The 21348-nt window shown below is 31.6% G+C and overlaps 3 protein-coding genes across 4 annotated transcripts; all 3 read left to right on the forward strand.

The window, feature by feature from the left end:
• The first annotated feature begins 2167 nt into the window (after positions 1 to 2167).
• LOC124830612 (alcohol acyltransferase 9-like) lies at positions 2168 to 4036 on the forward strand. The gene is made up of 2 exons (XM_047304389.2): positions 2168 to 2869; positions 3006 to 4036. The coding sequence occupies exons 1-2, from the start codon at positions 2447 to 2449 to the stop codon at positions 3918 to 3920; spliced, it is 1338 nt and encodes a 445-aa protein (XP_047160345.1). The 5' UTR covers positions 2168 to 2446; the 3' UTR covers positions 3921 to 4036.
• A 4760-nt stretch (positions 4037 to 8796) lies between these two features.
• BBD1 (bifunctional nuclease in basal defense response 1) lies at positions 8797 to 13993 on the forward strand. 2 transcript variants are annotated; one of them, XM_047304501.2, is made up of 11 exons: positions 8797 to 9083; positions 9298 to 9603; positions 10208 to 10378; positions 10502 to 10551; positions 10710 to 10766; positions 10880 to 10945; positions 11039 to 11113; positions 12498 to 12616; positions 12798 to 12889; positions 13486 to 13540; positions 13648 to 13993. In XM_047304501.2, the coding sequence occupies exons 2-11, from the start codon at positions 9321 to 9323 to the stop codon at positions 13652 to 13654; spliced, it is 975 nt and encodes a 324-aa protein (XP_047160457.2). In that variant the 5' UTR covers positions 8797 to 9083; positions 9298 to 9320; the 3' UTR covers positions 13655 to 13993. The 2 variants fall into 2 exon arrangements, with proteins under 2 accessions (XP_047160457.2, XP_087954052.1); XM_088097926.1 differs by having other exon boundaries at positions 9304 to 9603.
• Positions 13994 to 15753: 1760 nt separating this feature from the next.
• Positions 15754 to 20496, forward strand: LOC124830683 (phosphatidylinositol/phosphatidylcholine transfer protein SFH8-like). The gene is made up of 14 exons (XM_047304467.2): positions 15754 to 16041; positions 16366 to 16669; positions 16881 to 16980; positions 17125 to 17391; positions 17493 to 17570; positions 17679 to 17780; positions 17916 to 17965; positions 18062 to 18161; positions 18254 to 18349; positions 18502 to 18618; positions 18715 to 18850; positions 19256 to 19653; positions 20034 to 20108; positions 20197 to 20496. The coding sequence occupies exons 1-14, from the start codon at positions 16008 to 16010 to the stop codon at positions 20215 to 20217; spliced, it is 1878 nt and encodes a 625-aa protein (XP_047160423.1). The 5' UTR covers positions 15754 to 16007; the 3' UTR covers positions 20218 to 20496.
• The last annotated feature ends 852 nt before the right edge of the window (positions 20497 to 21348 follow it).

Consider the following 21348-nt stretch of genomic DNA (forward strand, 5'->3'; position numbering starts at 1 on the left):
ATAGTCGAAAATTTGATCATATGGTTAACCTAAAAATCTCACAAAACTGATTAAATTGAGTTAAGAACATAATTGTCTGAATTAAACATATTTAAATATATATTTTAAACATATTCTTAGAGAAGTCAAAGAAGTCTAGAAAAAAGTAGTTTCTAGATAGATTCTGTGTTTTAAAATAATGAAACTTATTTATAACAAACATATTTATATTAAAAACTTTTAATATTAAAATACTCAAATATAAGTATTTTTAAACTATTATTACTTCTAAAATTCATTTTCTAAATATTTACAATAATTTTTATATGATTAAAATTATTTGATACGATGGGTGAAAACCTCACATAATTAAAGTTAAGAAAAATTGTCTAAATTGAACTTAATTATCTTTTATCTGATTTATCTAATTTTAATTTTTTTATCAATAATAACTAATAATAAATTAAAGAATGAAACTCTTAAGAATTTGAATCTCGATTTCCATTTCCCAACATTAATATTAAAAACAATTATTCTAGTATAACAATACATCTTATAATATTTTCAAACTCCAAACATTACAAAATACCATTTGAACTTACATTGTTCTTATGAAGTTCTCCACAAACTTATTTTAAATTTTAACAAAAAATATATCTTTAGAATCTTCAATATGTTCCAAGAAGATATGAATTTTCTTTGAAGATCCAAATGTGTTTGTCTAAGTTGATAGATTCATCATACTTATTAAACATAAACATTGTCTAATTGTCAATAAAATGGGTCTTCATGATCCTCGTAATGAACAAGAACATATCACTCATGTCAACTATCACAGCAAATTAGTTATGATCTTTACTTACTCTAAAATTGTTTGTTTGGACGATTGAGTATGATTCATCTCGGTGTTGCTTTACTAGTCCTTGAAGAGTAGGACTAGATCACATGAGATATTTACCAACCTTTTTTTGACGTATGATTGCATTCTTAGCTCGCAACGCCTTTATTTCTTCCTTATATACTTCTTTTGCATTTCCTTCATATACCTCTGCATCATTTCCCTCAAATCCAACTGATCATCCAAAGTTTCCTCTAACACAACGTTACTTGCCATGTTTTTGGTGGTTACCATATAGGTTTCAAAAGTTTTCGCTCAATCCTACGGTGAACATTAAAATGTTTAGGATTTAAGGTCGAATGTCCACTTAGAACAATTTCCTTGTAATGTGCTCCAATGTGATCTTCTCCGAGTTAAAGTAATTTTACCAGCCAATTTAGAGAATACCTATCAGATCTAATTACAACTCAATTTTCTTTAAAATTGATTAGTAACCTATGTAGACTAATTAATTATTTAGCTTATCCTAATCATGATCTATCAATTTTCAACACACGGTCAATTATATTATTTCAATCGATGAGTTTCCAACAAACAATCGATTATATTATTTCAATCGGTATTCACCAAATGCACTTCTATCAAATTTCAAATATATATTAAAGGCTTGCACACTTTTAGCGAGAATCCTTATATTTATCTACTAAATACAATTTGATAGATTTAGTATATTTTTAACATAGTATACTTTATGATTTTTTAAATAGTATAATATGTACAAAACATTAATGAATAGGATAGTGTGAATGAAAAATCAGAAGTCAAGCAATTAATGTGTTAGAAAATTCCAAATTGTTAATTCATATAAAGCTTATATGAGAAATATACCAGTATTTTCCACCTTTTAACTTCTCGCTCATTTATTCTCTTTTTGAAGAATAAAGTTAGCCTTTTACGTTTTTTTACCAAATTTAACCAATTAGAATATATTCTTGTTTAGTCAAAAGTTTGGAAGGCTACCCTAGGCTAGAAGAGAATTCTTCTTTTATTCCTAATAATAGGAGCATAACAACTTAAAAAATGAGATTAAGATAATTTAAATATATATTTTTTAAATAATTTGAAAAAGTGATCTTTTTTAAAATAAAACTATAATGAAACTCCCAACTTTAAAACCATCAACACTTTTAATTTCAATAATTAACCCTAACAATAATCACGTATCTATTAGGAATAGGAATCGGATTAAAAGTGTTTTTTTTAAAAAAACACATAAATTTATGTTGAACTTGTCCTCACATTAACCTCTCGTTGCTATAAAAGGAATGGTTAACTTCAGAATGACCCATCTCTTCTTTTGTTCTTCTTTACAAGTAAAAGTTCGCTTTTCCCTGTGTTCTTCTAACCTTCACGAATCTTGATTTCTCTCTTTTATTTGCCATTCATTTTCTGAGAAAATCAGGGTATGTCCTGATCTTAGCAGAAGGTGAAATCTCTGAAGTTACTAATATCAGGTTTGACATCTTCATGCAGATGGAGTTTCATCTTCTTTTACCTTCAAACTATACTTGCATGTGAAGAACTGAAACCCCAGGAAATTATTTGCATGAAAAAACATTTTCAAAATCTATGGAACTTCCAGATTGTGTATATCCTAGGCCATCAGTTACCATATTCCCATGTGCTCCAACACCAAAGCATTCTCTCCATCTATCCAATCTCGACAGCCAAAAGTTCTTCAGATTCTCCGTTAAGTATGTGCACCTCTTCGAGAAATGTGTGAGCGTGGATGTGTTGAAGTCTTCTCTGTCAAGAGTTTTGGTGGATTACTACCCCTTAGCTGGGAGATTGAGGAGGAGCAGCATTTGTGAGGATGATCACAAGCTTGAGGTGGATTGCAATGGAGAAGGTGTTGCGTTTGCTGAGGCTTTCATGGATGCCACTGCTCAACAATTACTTCAACCTTGCAACCTGCCAAACACTTCATGGAAGAAGCTCCTTTGCAGAGTCGAAGCTCAAAGTTTCTTAGATCTTCCTCCTCTTATAATCCAGGTTTGAATATATTGATTTTTACGTCACATAAGAGATATTCCATCACAGCCTATTATTAAACTTATTTCTAATAATATTTTTTATGATTTTATATTTTAACATATTTTTAATTAATTGATACCTATTAAACTTTAAGGTGACAAGTCTCCGATGCGGAGGGATGATACTGTGCACGGCGATCAACCACTGTCTTTGCGACGGCACCGGCGCGTCCCAATTCCTACACGATTGGGCTCGTCTCGCTAGAGATCCCAACACTGAATTACCAGTCACACCCTTCCACGGGCGACACGTGTTGAATCCTCGAGACCCTCCCCAGGTGCACTTCACCCACGCGGGATACACCAGAACAAACCCTGCGTCTCATCAAGTGGACCTGCACGATTGGATGGTGCACTCGCAGCCGCTGGTCGTCACGTCATTCACATTCGGAACCTCCGAGGTTCTTCTGTTGAAGAAACAGTGTTTGTCGTGGCCGAAGCCCATCACCACCTTCGAAAGCGTGGCGGCACACACGTGGCGTGCGTGGGTTAAATCAATGAATCTCTCCCCCACGATAACAGTTAAACTCATTTTCACCGTTAACGTTAGGAAAAAGGTTAACCTCCCAGAAGGGTATTATGGGAACGGGTTTGTTCTGGCATGCGCAGAGAGCACAGTGAGAGGTTTAACAGCAGTTGAAAATGATGATGGCGATGATATCAGTCACAGTTTGAAAGCGTTGCAAGAAGCTAAGGCTATTTTAGAGGAGAAAGGGTATATAAGGTCGATGGTTGATTTGTTGGAGGACAAAACGGTGCGTGTTGATCTTTCGACGAGTTTGGTTATATCGCAATGGTCAAGGCTAGGGTTGGAGGACGTGGATTTCGGATTAGGAAAACCCTTGTTTATGGGTCCTTTATCAAGCTATGTTCATTGTTTGTTTTTACCGGTGGTTGGAGATTCTAATGCAGTCAGAGTGCTCGTGTCTGTTCCTGAAAGTGTTGTGGAAAGTTTTCGTTACCACATGCTCGTGAAAGACGGTTGGAAAAAACAAGAGAATGATGGTTAGAGGCCAAAATCAAAAGATTCAAAACTAGAGTGCATCAAATAATTCCAATCATGTATTGCATGCTACATTTTATATATAGAAAATTGTGCACTATGATAGTTTGAAAATTCAACAAACATTTTTTCTTTCACGCATTATGATAAAATACACTTGCCAATTTTGTGCTTCAATGAGTTGATGCTATGTATATTTATTAGTAGGAAACGATCCATATAGACTAGAACATTGAAAGCAAGATCATGTTCTTAAATATAAAGAACTGTACCTCGTACCAGACAATGTGAGATTTTGGGCAGGATCATGTGGTGTGAAGGTGATTTTGAGTGATATGGTTGTCGTGAAAAAGATGTTTCAATAAACAAAGAATAAAGATAGGTGGTGTTGTGATGAATTGATCACGTTGAATGGTGGTGGAGTGAAAAACATATGCACAATATAACGTTGAAATGTTGTTAATTGTAAGGCATACTAAGAGTGAAGAAATATGCATACATATGAAGGCGACACCAAGCAAACACAAGGCATCCGAATCATTCACTCAAATTTCTTTGATTTGATTTCACCATATATTTCTATAACAAATCTTTATTCAATACTATAACTTCAGTCTATATATTCTTCCCCTTAAAAAAAAGTTAAATAATATTTTTTTAAGTTTCTAATTTTATCATAAATTAAAATTCATCTTTATTTCAAACTTTAATATATAATTTTATTTTTAAAACTTTAAAATTTATACGGTAGAGTGATTCAAAGACATATTTGAATTAATATAACCTGTAAAGAACATGCTATAAAGCAATAACATATTGTGGGATTATGATGGAAAAGAGATGTTTTGTACAATAGATTTGGAATAAAAAAATACACGTTTGTCATATTATACACTAATAGTTTGAATATTTACATAAATTTAACCGTTATGAAATATTATGGTGCAATTTGAAAAATATTAATCAAGAAAATGAAATAGAAAATCTCTTCCAAAAATTTCATAATATTATTCAAGGTCTATATAATTGTTATTAATAAATATGATATAAAAAAAATTATACATATAACACGTAAATGGAAGAAAAAATAAGTTTGAACAACCTAACTTTGTTAGTTATTAATTTATAAAAAATATAAGAGAGTAACTTTAATATAATATTTCTTTATAATCATATAATTTCTATTCATAAAACTAAAACACTGACACTTTGCTTAAATAAATTTAAGTTTCACTCATCAGTTATAACAATTTTGGAATAATTAAAAACTTAGGATCCATTAAAAGAAAAAAAAATCAAATACAAATTGCATTAGAAACACACAAAAATCTATTAATTATATAAAGTGATTTAGAAACTAGTTTAAAAATTGAAAAATTGTTTATTATTATGTTAATATCATTATTGAATATCTTTCCAAATAGTCGATGGACTCAAATCCCAAACTAATATAACTAAAGTTTTAGCTATTTTTATTTTAAATTTTAATGCAGTCTTTAATTATTTAAATTTGGGGATATTAATTCTGTATTTATAAAAAATCAGAAAGTATTAAATACAAAATATATAATCATTTTATTTATTATTAAGTTGTTATGTTTATAAAAGGTTATATAAAGAGTTAACTTATTTGAGTAAAACTAGAGGTGTTTCAATCCAATCAAACAAATTGAAATTGGTAAAAGTTTTAAAAAAGTGAAAACTTATCAAATGGTTGATATATATATATATATATATATATATATATATGTTCCGTTACTATAATAAAGGGGTGCTGAAAGAAAAATCTTCATTGGACTTTATTATTTTTTCACTTTTGATATTTGTTTAACTAAATATGTTTTTATAAAATAATAATCATAATCAAACCATGTTTATATTTCAAGGTAGATAATGTGTTTTATTTGTAAAAATATGAAAAATGACATTTTAAGAATAACATCGCATTTAAAAACAGTGAGACTCGATTTTTTAATATTAAAATAATTTAGTATAAATAATTTTGTTATGAATGAGTTTCATTATTTTAAAATAATTATTTCTCTATCAATCACTATTTTAGAGTTATCTAACTTCTCTTTAGGGGTTTCTTTCTCTGCTTGTTTGAAGATCGGAGATCGCAAGGGTGATCCTTGAGTCAAGCTTGCAACTTTTGTTCGATCAGTTTCTCAAATAGAGTAAGTTGATTTTCTATTCTTTCTTTTGTTCTGTTTTGTTTTCCCTTGTATGTGAACTATATAGGGTTGCATGTGATGTTTGAGTCATATTTAATAGTTTCTATTTATTAGTAGTCTTGATGGTATTTTTGTTGTTCGTATAAGGATATTGAGTTTCTTGTGCTTTTGGAGCTATTGTAGAATTTCTAAAGTTGTTTGGTCATCCTCAAAGTAAGGAAAGCTAATTGCAATATTTCGAAGTTATTGATAATTTAAGATGTGTATATGCTTGTTGAATGGTATGATATAGCTTGAATTGTTGAGTTTGTTATGTTGATTGTTGTATATTGAATTTCTTGTTTGAGTTGAATTGAATTGGAAATATAAGAAGTTGATCAATTGAGTGAATTAGTATGTGGCTTGACATTAAAAAATGTTTTTTAACCAAGTATTGAGAAACGAATGCCACATTGATCATTTGAATAGGTTTCATTTTCACAAATCATTGATTTTTTACACATGTTGATATTTGATATATCATTGAGCGGTGACAAGATAACATTGAGCGCCAATTCGTTGTGTAGGCCTGAGAGCATTTTAGCACCAGGCCACTAAGCATTAGTCTTGTAATGCTGAGTGTACATAAGTGTGAATGCTTCTGCGTTGAGTGGTGCGAGGCACCGTTGAGTGCCATGTTTCACTGTAAGTTTGAAGCATTTGGTTCCAAGATGTTGAGTAACAGGAAGTGTCATTGAGCGCGACTTTTGAGAGAAGAATGACATTGAGTGGTAAGACTATTGTTACCTTTTATGAAAGGTTTGGCACGTTGAACGTTACCTACGAAAAACCTAAATGTTGGGTGTCATTTCTAAGCACCAATGTACATGTTTTGGTTTTATTATTCCTTGGTTGCTTGATATATAATTTACAATGCACTTTATGTACGTTTATGAATACTATGGTGTTTTAGTGAATTGCGATATTGTTGTGAATATGAGTTTGTTATGGTATGAAAGAGATGATGAAACATTGATTTTTAGGGAGGAATCATGTGGAATGTGTGTTTCACTAGGATGTGTCTTGAGGTAAGGATAGTTTCATTATGTGTAACCATCTTGAATTCTACCAATTATTCATACTCATGTAAAAGAGGATGATTAGGTGGTGAGAGTGGTTGGAAGTACAAGGTTCTTATGACTGTGATAAAGACTAATCTTGTGTGTGTCAACTTGGTAGAATAACTTAATACAATATATCATCGCAAGTGCATGACTCCACTAGTTTAACTTAATATCATGTATCCAAATATTGAGTATAGTGTGAGTATTCAAATGTGGTATGATTATTTTGATGAATGATAATATATTTATGTTTGTTTTATGAAAACTTTTTTATATATTAATTTATCCGGTTGCTTCTTTTAGGTTTTTTTTATCTACATATTTTCTTTTATGATAATCACTTGAATGAGAGAATAATGATGTATATTAATAATGGAAAACAACCATTGAACAAAATAATTTCTCTAATTGTTTGATAATTTATAATGTACTTTTTTTTAATTTTACTTTATTAATCGTTTGAAATTTATATAACTTTACTTTTATGTTTTCAAACTTCATAAAATTATCTGATATATAAAATTTAAAATAAATTTAGATGAACTATATAATATCTTTCTTTCATGTATATGCAGATAAAGTTGATATTAATATATGGACCACCATGAAACAAAATTATAAGAGATTTGTTTTGAAATAAAAAGAAAATAAATTTTTGATAATAAAAAAAATATAAGATATTTTCATAGGCATGATAAGGATGTTGATCATAACACCTTATCCACATCATGCGACAAATGTTTGCACACGTGGTATCTCCAAACTCAAACTTTCCCGTCTACTACAGAAAAACCCGTAATTGCCCTTTCTGTTTGAAGCAGTAACTTTTTCATTTATTTCATAATAATGAATATTTATAATTATGTAAACTGAGAGCAAAAAGTCACTTTAAACTTAATTTATCATTATACCATATTTGTAAGATGAGAATTATCATAAAAACCAAGAGGTAATAAATATATAGGAATTAAACCTTAAATGTAAATGTAAGTCAATAAATTTATGACAACTATTAAGAAGAAAATGAATTTAAACCTAATTCTTTCTCATAATTAATTGAAAATTATCTATATATATATTAGTCTAATCTTTAATTAATAAAACCATCTTAACATCAATAATCCTTTTTTATATATAGATATAAAAATTTATAACCAAAATTTTACTTTAAATAAAACATTTACAAAAAAAACTCGATTAAAATATCTAAATTACATATCACATGATTATATATCCTACATCCTGTTGCTAAAAAAATGCTAATCTATAACAAATCCTTGAGTGCGATCGATTGTTTTTTCAAATAAATTTGAGTTGAAATATTAAATAAATTATATGATTTTTTTTTCTAAAAAAAATATTCATTCAAATTATCACACAGAAATTAATATTCTACCTTACAATTATATTTACTGAGATGGATAATTTAATGAATAGAACGTTCTAATCCACTGAGGTTAGTGTTTTCTTCATTGTAAAATTCCATTAGAGAGTATTTTACGGCAGAAAAAATAGAAAGTGAATAACCGAATAGAGGATACAAGAGTAATTTGGACCTTCACTCTCTCAATATATATACTTTCAGTTCTTTGCTTTCACATTTTTCTAAAAAGAATCTCTTATCTTCTTCGTTCCCTTCTTCCATTCCTCTTTATCTATCTAAACCTCGATTTCGTATTTCAATTCCGTTTTTTCCTTTTTTTCGTAAACTCCTCACTACGATATTATCCACTATGATCCATGATTAATTTAATTTAATTATATTTATTTCAATTGTTTCTGTTTCTGTCGAATTGAAGAAAATCGCCGGCGCCAACAACACTTGTTGCGGTGATCGATCGCGATTGTGTTGTGTAGTATTGACCTAAGAGACCTGCATATCTTCTATTCCAGGTCTGAACTAACTTTTTTTTTCTTCGTAATTAACTGCTAATTGTAATAATCGCGTGATAAGTTTCGAACAAAATATCGTGGAAGAATTATCTGGTTAAGGTCTTGTAATTGCAATTAATTTCCCTAATTTAGAATCGTATTAACATTAATATAATTCGGTTATAACCTTGTTGTAATATAATTAACGCATGTAGTTTTATTCGTTGGTGTGTAGGACCAGTTCAATAGGTTTGGAGAATGAATTCTGTGCAAGGACCAGTTGTGTGCCCTTCTGTCCGTGCCAAACAGGTAGCGCCTATGATCGGAGGGGTGAAAATGAACGTTAGACGCATGAGAAGTGAATTTTGGGGTCTCAGTGGCGTTAAGGCTAAACCTGGTTTTCTTTCTTGTCGTATAAACACGGCAAAATGCAAGACTGTGCATTGTAATTTTAACTCACCCTCGAATGACAGCGGAAGTGCTGCCGGTAATTTCAATGAAAATGATGAAGACTATGTCACCTCCAGTGTGATTGAAGCTGGTATGTTTGACTAGGATATTTTCTATCTATATCAATACATTGCAATAAATAACTTTTTTTTATTCCTAATGATACATCGTTTTTTGTGTTTGATCTTCTGTTTTGATCTTGTAAACCATTTTTTTTTCTTTCAATCTTTATATTACATGATTTTCATTTTAGTTCGGGTTAAAGTTTTGGCCGATTGTCTAATTTGTGTTGATCACATTATTACTTAACAACATAGGTATGAACTAAAATGAAATAAAAAAAAATTGCGAGACTTAAACCAAGAACTTTTATAAGAGGACTAAAATGAAAAAAATTCATATTATAAGGACTAAAATGTTATTCAGGCCAAAAAAAATTACATTAATTAGTCTGTTCACTTGTTTCAAATTGGCAATATCAATATTGCCATAAGCTGATATTATCAATGCAGTGCATTGTTTCTAAATAGCATGGTTAGATGGATAATACTAGTATTGAAGTATAATACCTTAACTGAAAGGTGAGTTTGGCCGACTGAATGTCTATAATGCTAGTGCAAGAAACTCTGGCAAACAGTGTCTCCTCCCCATTTGGCTCTTATGAAATACACTTGTTCTGTGATTTTGTTGACTAGTTGAGGTGAAGAGTGGATCAGATGGTTTCATAATCAAAATGAGGGACGGTAGACACTTAAGATGCGTCCATAACAATCCTCAGGGAGGGCATCTTCCAGATTATGCACCACATCCTGCTATTGTTCTGAAGATGGAAGATGGGACAGGCCTACTTCTCCCCATAATTGTTTGTATGTCTTTCATATTCTCTATAAGTTTTTCTTATTGTTATTGTGGAAATTAGTTCTTGGATTTCATTTTTATAATTACATGTATCATACTGTCGTAAGTTTCTGAAATTTCTTTATTTGCAGTGGAGATGCCCAGCGTCTTGCTAATGGCAGCAATACGCAATGTTCCCATAGTATGTTATCACAGTCAGTTGACTGACCCTCACACATCTGAATACTTCTTCTTTTCTTTGTTCTTCCAAAGATGTGCAATTAATCAAATACTTTACCCAAGAGATTTTGTATTATCTAATATGGTCCATGGGTACTAACTATCTAGCTGCTATATCAGGCTAGGCCTACTTTATATCAAGTAGTAAAGGAGATGATTGACAAGATGGGTTATGAGGTATGATTCTGTTTATCATTATGCTTACTCATGAACCTGATTGTATTGTGTTCTTTCCATTAGATTCCACAATGAAATTAAGAATCAATTTGTGTCATTTCCTTCTTCTACAGGTTAAACTTGTCAGAGTTACCAGGAGAGTTCATGAGGCATACTTTGCCCAGTTATATCTTACAAAGGCATTTACTTTTTACTCTTTCCTCTTCCCCCCAACTCAAAAAATGAACAAAAGCTCCAAATGTTATATGATAGTTATATTTTATTTCGTTTAGGTTGGAAATGCTGCAGAATGTGTAAGCTTTGATCTAAGGCCTTCAGACGCTATCAATATTGCAGTAAGATGCAAGGTAATAGTCGTAAACTCAGTGTCTGAATAATCACCCTGCATTACATTGCATTTTATTGGTTTGGTTAGTAGTTGTTCACCCCTCTTGGCCCCTGCTGATATTTTGGAAAAAATGAGTGGTTGCAGGATTTTTTTTTCTGACATTTTTATTATAACAAAGGTTAGTACTGGAGACAGTTTTTTACCCTTGGATTCACTGTTGTATTGTTTTCACTGAGTTCCTAAAGTAATGTTAAATCAAAGAATACATTAAATACAGCCGAACTTGTTACTCCAGAGTCATAGACTCCTACAGTTCTCTGTCCAATCTACTAGGATGCAAATATGCATGTGTTCTATTATGTAACTGCTCTTAACTTATGTCTTAAACTGCTAACATGATAACTAGCAGAAACACTGGTCTGCTTGTTTGTCTGCATTTCTATTGCCTTAAGTTTGCTATATATTATAGCAATTCAATGTTATTTGTCTCTTTAACCTAGACGTGGTGGAAAAATTATGAATCTACATTAAAATTTTGCATCACATACAGAAAAAAAACCTCTCCAATGAATAAGTAAAATAATTTGAAAACAATATTTACAGTAACAAAATCAAATAGTAAAAAGTAGAGCAAATAACATGGACAATTACTAATATTGTAGGTTAGTCTATTACTTTTGTGGAGAATCTTTGTTCTAACTTCTACAATTTATCCTCTTCCATTTACTTATAAATATAATTCATAAAAACTGGTGTCGGAAGAAAAACTTAAGTCTTCTGGATATACCTTCAAATAAAAAATGTTTAGAGCAATTTTAAATTTTGTTGAACCAAGAAAATTTATTAGAGAAACAAATGAAAATAAGAGAAAGGCACTAATGAGAAGAGAAAGATCTTTGAGCGAAAAGAGAGAGATGACATGTATAAAATAAAAAAAGATGACTGAGCTTACAAGATATGAGAGATATTAAACACATCTAATTATTACGTTAATAAGTCGCTCAGCAGTTTCATCTAATTATTATTATTTTTGTTAAATTTTAAAATTAAAGTGTATTAAAATTATTTATTTTTAATCGGGAGCTTCTACATTTAGAAATAAATAAAGGTAAAAAGGTTCTACAGAGTGTTACACCAAAGACTGGGTATTTATATATATTGTTAGAGTTATAAGTTATACACAAATAATTGCTTCTGGCAATTATTATACCTGTTTAATATGTAATTACTTTTACTCTGTTAACAACTGCCATAACTGCCCCTAAATCTCAGTTCCTGTTATAGACTATTTTATCAAATTCCAAAGTTCTAGTTTCATATCCTTGGAACCATTGTTAGATTGTTTTGATTGAAGGCCAAACCCAAGGGATTATCTAGATCTCACTAGTTTACATCTGTTGTAGGTTCCAATACAAGTCAACAAGTACCTGGCATACAGTGATGGTATGAGAGTAATTGAATCGGGCAAATTGTCAACACAGCTTCCTGGTATGGATGGCCGATTATTCACTGAAATGGACAGGTAAGTTTTGTGGAAAATATACAATACTGTTATAAGGCTATATAACTTGTCTGCTGTTGTGTAGTTTCTGTTCTTTGTAATTTTTATTCCTAAAACATATATATCTTGGAATAAGTATCTTCATTAGTTCTTCTTCCATTGTGATAAAACATCTTCTCACTAAAAGGGGATTTAATTGCAGGCCAAGTGGTCAACCTTGTGTTGAGACAACCGAGTTCAATCTTTTGCACAACATGTTGAAAGCTGTTGTTGAAGAGCGCTATAAAGATGCTGGTAATAATTAATTATTGTTATTGTTTCTTTAATCTATTTATTTTGTTTTAATGATTTTGAGGTACATCTTTTTAATGTATGACGCTTGACAATAGTTCTTTGGACGGTGTATGTGATTGATGATAGTGGTAGCCAACATGTAGTCAATGGTATTGGTTTGATATTTTTTGCCCTTAGTTTCTGGAGTGGCATAAGCTTGTTAATTATCTCTTGATTGAGGATCCTCTCATGTTAGTGTTCTTAAAATCAAGATTTTTTCTAATTAGTTGCACGAGTGGTTCCTAGTTCTTTATTCTCATCACCAATATGTAGTCTGTAAGCATTTGGCATCATCCATCAGTTTTAGTCAAAATAAATTTGTATGCCATACGCCCTTGGTATTAAAAGTAGGATAACTGGCATAGTTGAAACCGCTTAAATTATCACCAGAGCATGCTTTTGCTGAGCATTTATAAGTTTCATTTTTATCTGTATCTTTATATACTTTTGAAGCTTAATATGTTTTCGGAATCAATATTACATTTGTTATTGACTGTAGTATTAATTGTACGCCTCTGATGTTACTTACACATCTCATGTTTTTTATGCAACCCCAGCTGTGTTCAGGGACAAACTTAATCAACTTAGGGCGGGAAAAAACACGAATAACAGGTTTGAAGCTCTTATATGACATGACAAGTTAATGTTCAGTGAAAGAATTCTATGCCCAAGTCGTTTAAACCCATTCCAGAACGTTGACAACTTTTATTTTGTTGCAGGTTCTGAATGCTTTAATTGTAAATACAATCTTATATTAGAATGGCGATGGGATTCTGGTACAGCTGAGCTGATTGCGGTCATGTCTCTCCCTTCTTCAGTCTATAAATGCTTACATTGTCTGTGAATAATTGTAAATATTCCTAAACATTAATGTTAAAGCAATCACGTGCAACTTTTCACTGCTTTTCGCAGACTTGTTTCAATCCTCAAAAGATTTTAATATGTAATTTGGTTTTTTATCCATGGGATGCAGTATGCGATTGATTGATGTGTTTCCCTGTATTATTAAAACATTTGGGATGGTTAGATAAATTAGTGTAAATATATTACTCAGTTACCAGTTAATTGTGCATTTAGTTTACTTGTAAGTAAACTAGCTACTAGAGAATTTTAGATGCATTTGTACTCTAGACCATCCTGTGCTTATTCAATTGGATTCGTTAACTGAATTACGCACAACAATCACTATGGACAAACACTTTTGGTATATTTACCGCAGCTAATTGTTCCAAAGAAGGAAATCGTCTCATTACAAAATTTTCTAGTAATATATGGACGATTTCTCGACAACTTTACAATATATTACAAACAGAGTATTATATATTGTTCTTTTCTTTCTAGAAAGATTCTTTTCTTTCTAGAAAGAGCAAGCCAAGTGCCTTACGGTTGAAGGAAAGTCCATGATCACAACTTGCACGACGATTAGTAAAACGAAAATGTTTATTAATTATATTAATTCTATCTTTACTTGGACTTGAAAAAACCGAAAAAGGAATCATTGCGTGAATACATAAGGTTATGATTACAATTTCTTATAATACAATAATTGGACTGGACTTCCATTCAATTGACAAATCATATTACACGGATTATATAAAAATGATTAGAAACACTTAATGGTAGTCAATCTCAATCATACAATCATAGGTTATGAAATAAAAATAATTAGTGAACCATAAAAAGGGGAAAAAATAAAGTTGACGAGGAAGGCGTAGATAGATAGCATAGCACCAGGCAACCAACCACCACCGCACCGACGGCCAATTCCCGCCAAGTTAGAGATAACAATAATGGTGGACTGACCTCAAAACAAGGCAAGGTGGCTAATAATGCAACAATGGTGGGACCCCAAAATGAAAAGCCATATCATGTGAGATTCCTTTCTGTCTTCATAATTTCAAATAATATTACACTTTTATTTTATAAAAAAAGTTAAGTAGTAATTTAACTTGTATATTTACATTTTTTATTCATTTTTAGTTTTTATATTTGCTTTTTACTTTAATTTTTATTTTTTCTATAAAAAAACTCTTATGTTAAAATTTAAGTTATTACGAATTATAATGAGTTTTTTTTAAGAATTCTTTGATTTTGATAAATGAAACTTTTTAAGTAAAAGATATTAATTTTGACACACGTAAAATCTAAATATTAACACGTGATATTTCAAAACAACATTAACGTCAATTTTATCACATTAAGTCTTTTTGATAAATAAGAATACAATTGAATAAAAGTAAAATATAAGACAAAATTTGTTTATTTTGTTATACACACTATTGTATAAATATAACATTTTTTTCTAAATTAAAATAGAAAATTATATTTATTAATGCAAAATTAAAAAAACGAGTTGTATGATGAAAAATGTTGGCCTCAGTATATTATTATTGGAATCACGAGATATCCGAATCCTAAAAGAATTGACCATGTAAAACAAGAAAAAGATTATGTCAATAACTTGTAGATTTAAACTCTCTCATTACTTTGAAGTGATCTAAAACTGAACACTTCTTACATTTAAACGTCACCTCCCATCTTAAATTTGCTACTTTGTATCATATGTAAAAATGTCACTGCCAAACAATATTTGTATCATCCAATATTAATGTAATTTATGTGATTTCTTTTACATTAATTACCTATCACTAAAATATCTTGATAAACCAAATTATATTTATCATTAAAGCCCTAAAGTATAATATAAGTATTTATTTAAGTGACGAGTCTCATGGAGAAATGATTGAGTGCAAAAACATTTAAATAATAAAATTGTATGAATTTGACTGTCTGGCTGGCTGAGAAGGTAGCAACCTTCTCTGACTTTAGATTTACAGTTTGTGAACCATTTTCATCTTCTCTTCAATTTCTCTCTTTTTCTCCTTTGCCGACAACTTCTATCTATCTTAAACGAACTTCTGTCCAATACAATAAAACATCATAATTATCGTAATCTTTTCGGTTTTCGGTTCTGGCTTAGGTTTCTGTTCCACTGAATTGGTTTTATCTGTTGGGGCCTTCATTTTCATGTTTTCTTTCAACCACAGAACATCTTTCGTATTCATCTAACAGTCTTCACATGTCAGGGCCGCTTGATCGGTTCGCACGTCCCTGTGAGTACCAGTATCTTCGTTTTTTCTTTTCACAATTTTCTCAATTCTACGCAAAAATCACTTCTTTACGGATTCGATCATCTTGTTTCTTTCTTTTTTATCTGCCTCACTAAATCGACTTCAATTATGGCTTAATTAAGCTGAATTTAATTCAGTACTAATCCAATAGTGCATGCATAGATTTCACAATTGAGTAGTACGTAGTGGTTTGATAATCGATCTCTTCGGATTTGGCTTTGATGAAGAATTTAAAGGGAGTTTGGATCTAATTATGAGCTTTTGGAATATAATTGGAATTAATTGTGGTGAAACTTTGCTTGATAGGCTTTGAGGGGTTTTCTGGTCATGATGAAAGGAGGGAGAGAAGATCGGATTTAGAGAATTCAGAGGATGATCGGCGAACGAGGATTGGCAGTTTGAAAAAGAAAGCAATCAATGCTTCAAGCAAGTTCAGGCATTCTCTTAGGAAGAAGAGCAGCAGAAGGAAGAGCGCGAGCCGAAGCAATTCGGTCTCCATTGAGGATGTTCGAGATGTTAAGGAACTTCAGGCAGTGGATGCTTTTCGACAGGCACTTATGTCGGAAAGCTTGTTGCCGTCAAGACATGATGACTATCATATGTTACTAAGGTTACTGTCCCTTATCATATATATTGTTAATTTGTCATGTCTTCAGTAACTACAACTCATCTATAATAGATTGGTTTTAATCATGGCCTTCATTATTTCAAACTACACAAAAAGGTCATAACATTTTGATTATGGCATATGTTGTTTGCATAAAATGGTATCCTTGCACGTTCATAATGTCAGGCTTCTAACACAGATAACTTATTTGCAGATTCTTGAAAGCAAGGAAATTTGACATTGAGAAAGCAAAGCACATGTGGGCCAACATGATCCAATGGAGGAAAGAGTATGGTACTGATACGATTATGGAGGTGAGTCATTTGAATTGAAAAATATATTTATCTTATTTGGTTTTCATCTTGGTTGATCATGTTTGATTTGATCAACTTTACATTTTTGTTTTCTGAAGATTGTTAATGCTATAAATATTTCTGGTACCTTGTCTTTATCTTTAGGATTTTGAATTCAGTGAGTTGAATGAAGTCCTGCAGTACTATCCACATGGTTATCATGGGGTGGATAAGGATGGAAGACCTGTTTATATTGAAAGGTTAGGCAAAGTTGATCCCTGTAAGCTTATGCAAGTGACTACCATAGAAAGGTATTTGAGATACCATGTGCAGGGTTTTGAGCAAACGTTTGCTGTTAAGTTTCCTGCATGCTCTATTGCTGCAAAGAGACATATAGATTCAAGTACAACCATTTTGGACGTTCATGGTGTGGTAGGTTGCCTCTCTAAATGGTCTGCAAAGTTTCCTTCTACTATTTTAATTTATTGTAGTCGATAATTAATATGGGTTACTATGCTGCTTTATGCTTTCAGGGTTTTAAAAACCTAACCAAATCTGCTCGGGAACTCATCATGCGGCTGCAGAAAATTGATGGTGATTACTATCCCGAAGTATGCAACTTTAGTGATAACTATTTTTCTTGGTGGTTTTCAATTCTTGATGGTTTCTGAACTTATGCTGCTATCTCTTCTGTTCTAACCATACAAGTTTCTGTGCAGACATTATGTCAAATGTATATAATCAATGCTGGTCCTGGTTTTAAGCTGCTTTGGAACACAGTGAAATCATTTCTTGATCCCAAAACTACTTCAAAGATAAATGTACGTGTTAATTATGTGGCCTGTTATTCTTTCTGTTTTAGATTTCAAAAGGATTTCAAAGACTAATCATCTTTTACAGTTACCAGAGGTAATCTTATTGGTACAGTTTTAACTGATACTTCAATGTTCCATTAGGTTCTTGGAAACAAGTTCCAGAACAAATTACTTGAAATTATTGACGCGAGGTAACTAATCAGTGGTTTTGGTAAATGATGTACTACTTATCAGTCAACTTTTATATAGTTATTTGGAAATTCTGACTATCTGTGTGTTTTTTTCAGTGAGCTGCCAGAATTTCTAGGTGGTAGTTGTACTTGTATAGAACAAGGTGGTTGTATGAGGTCTGATAAGGGTCCATGGCAGGATCCAAATATTTTAAAGGTTTGCTGCCTATCATGTAATATTTAGACTCTGCTTTTCTCGAAATTTTACTATGCTTCTGTGACTCAGGTAGAACAGTTGTGTGCATGCAGATGGTTCTCAGTGGCGAAGTGCAATGTTCAAGGCAAATAGTAACGGTTTCTAACGATGAGGGCACCATTATCGAATGTGACAAGGCATTTCCAATGGTATAGCCATTTTAGACACTTCATGAATGAAAACTTTCAGATTTTATAATTCTTATCAGCTCTTTCTTTGAATTTTTACTCAGCCATCCATTCTTCATGAATGGGAGAACGTTTTTTGATTCTTATCAACTCTTTGTTTTGGATCTTGTTAGCCAATTAGAAGTAGTGATACATCAACAGCAGAATCAGGATCTGAAGTTGAAGATATCACTTCTCCCAAAGCCAGTGGAAATTATACAAACCCCAGATTAACTCCTGTTCATGAAGAAGTAAGTCATCCTGAAATTGAAATTGTTGCAAAAAGAAAGAAAAAAATGGAAAAATGTTGCAGTAATTGAAATACAACTGCATTGATGTTTGCCCAGGCAAGGCTGATTGGTAAGGCTAATCTCTCTGGCGGTTTCTCTGAGTATGATGAGTTTATTCCCATGGTTGACAAGGCCGTTGACCTCGGATGGAAGGAGAAACAAGTAACAACTCAAAACTCGAAAAGTTCAACAGGTTAGAGACTTGATGCATATTCCCTGAAGTTGTTGACTCTGATATGCTCTCATTTGAACTGGCTTTCTCACGTTTTTTTGAAACAGGAACATATTCTTTGCAAATTCAAAATATTTATTGCTGTGCTTAACAATATAAAAGATATAAAAGAATTAAAATATTCCAAGATTGTGCTTTACACTTTTTTTCCCATATATTTGCATTCATTGATGGGTATATCCAGTGCATTAGAAAATTGATGCAAAATATTCAGCACTTGGCTAAGAAAGAAATTGTTTCTTTATAGTGAAAAAAGTGAGAAATTAGTACATTTTCGTTTACATAAGTTAAACAAATTTTGCTAGGTATCAGATTTTAAGGTTATCGGCATCCTAGAGAAGTGAAATTGTAATGTATTTGTTGCAGAAAATTTCCTGCTGAGGACTGGAAAATCTGGTGGAAAGTGTGCACATATCTGGATTGTTATTGTGGGCTTCTTTGTTGGCATCTTTGCTCTTGCTCGTTCACTAGCATTTCATGTGACTAAGAGAATAAAGGACACTAAATTTGATTCTACCAAAAATACATCTAACATGACCATTGACTCAATAGCCAAGGAAGAATCTCGCCCCCCATCACCTGTTCCTAGATTAACAAAGACAGAACTTGTCTCATCTGCTTTGAAACGCCTTGGTGAGCTCGAGGAGAAGGTTGACATGCTACAGTCAAAACCAAATGTGATGCCATATGAGAAAGAGGAGCTGCTGAATGCTGCTGTTTATCGTGTGGATGCATTGGAAGCAGAACTCATTGCTACAAAGAAGGTAAAACAATTACTTTTCTTTTTGCAAGTCTCAATTTTTAAGAAAAAGATTTGCATGCTTGGCTATCATTTGCCATTGAATTGGTCTGCCCACCAACTACCTTCTCATGTATAATTTTCTGATTGTGAATGTGAACTTGTGCATATCATTATTTTCTTTTGATGGTGCTAATATATTATCCCAAGACATGAAATTTTTGGTAGTGCACTTGACTTGCTACCATATTTTCAATTCAATACATGACTCTTAGCTTAGATTTTTCATTATCAGGATCTTTGTTAACAAACTTTAAACCTGCTTCTGTGCTGTTGATTAAATACTTACGGCATTGTTATTCATTTGTTTAATATAAAATCTGATGTATTATATTTCCTAAACAGGCTTTATACGAAGCTTTGATCAGACAAGAAGAACTTCTGGCCTATATAGATCGTCAGGAAAGAAGTAAATTCGCGGTATGTAAACAAATTTGCATCTTTTATGGTAATTGTTACTATCTTGATTCGGAACTCTTAAAAATGTAGTCCAATCTTTTTGTTACAGAAAAAGAAGTTTTGCTGGTGAAGAGATAACTGTACAGAACGGAGCTGTTTGGCAGATTGACGGATATATATATATATATATATATATATATATATATATATATATATATATAACTTTTTTCCTGTCTGTATATTTTACCTGTACTTTTGTCTTCGATATGGCTTGTTGTCTGTTTTCATCACAAAATTCTTATATGATGGAATTCTTCTTACACGTCTACTTTTCTCTCACCCAATTTTAAAATACATGAATTTGACTGCTGAATTATAGCTAAGTGTATGACAAATAAAGTTTGATTCACCTTTAAGTGTAGAACTCTTTTATAATATTATCTATGCTTTAAATATCATGTTAAAATTGAAATAGCACCAAAGAAGTGAAGACAGTAAACTTAATTCCATAATTTTACAGCAATATTATCTCGTTCATGTATTTTGATCTCAATTTTCTTGGGAAAAATGCTCCATTCTTACTAATTGAAAGAACAAGCAGATTTTGTACTTGTACGTTTATATCCACTTATATAGTATAATTTAATTAAATCTTTAGTTGATATAACAGCTCCAATGCTAAAGTGGTTTGATAGTGGTATGATAATATAAGAAAATGAAGAATTATTTCATTGATAATAATTACACCAATTACATTCTCATTATTCTGTAGAAAACACTCAGACCAATATAGGAAATGACAAGTACATATAGATATCCAAGCAACCTTGTCTCAACAGTTCTTCAAGAAATTTACAATCTGCCAATGAGGTTTAACAAATCTTAATTGGATCTAACAAGCAAGGTAACATAACATCCCTTTTCTCTTCCTTTTTCTTCTCTTCTTTCCTCACATCCTTCTTATGTTGTTTCTCTTCTTCCTTTGAGGAGCCAAAACTCACAATTGTTGCTGATTTTCTGAACTTTCTAAAATTCTTTATTATCCTTATTGGATCAGCCTCACCAACTACTGTCACTGTGTTTTTGTCTGGGTCTAGGACAATGGAATTAATTCCTGCAACCGTTGCAATTAACTTCATCACCTTTCTTTTGCACTTTGAACACCCAAGTTCTACTGACACCACAGTTTTCTGCAACACACAAGTACTTGAGATAAGTTATTATACTTTCCCTTACAAAAAGCACATAAATCTTACACCAA

Source organism: Vigna umbellata, chromosome 1 (genome assembly GCF_029865625.1).
Source record: "Vigna umbellata cultivar VRB3 chromosome 1, Vumbellata_1.0, whole genome shotgun sequence".
NCBI lineage: Eukaryota > Viridiplantae > Streptophyta > Magnoliopsida > Fabales > Fabaceae > Vigna > Vigna umbellata.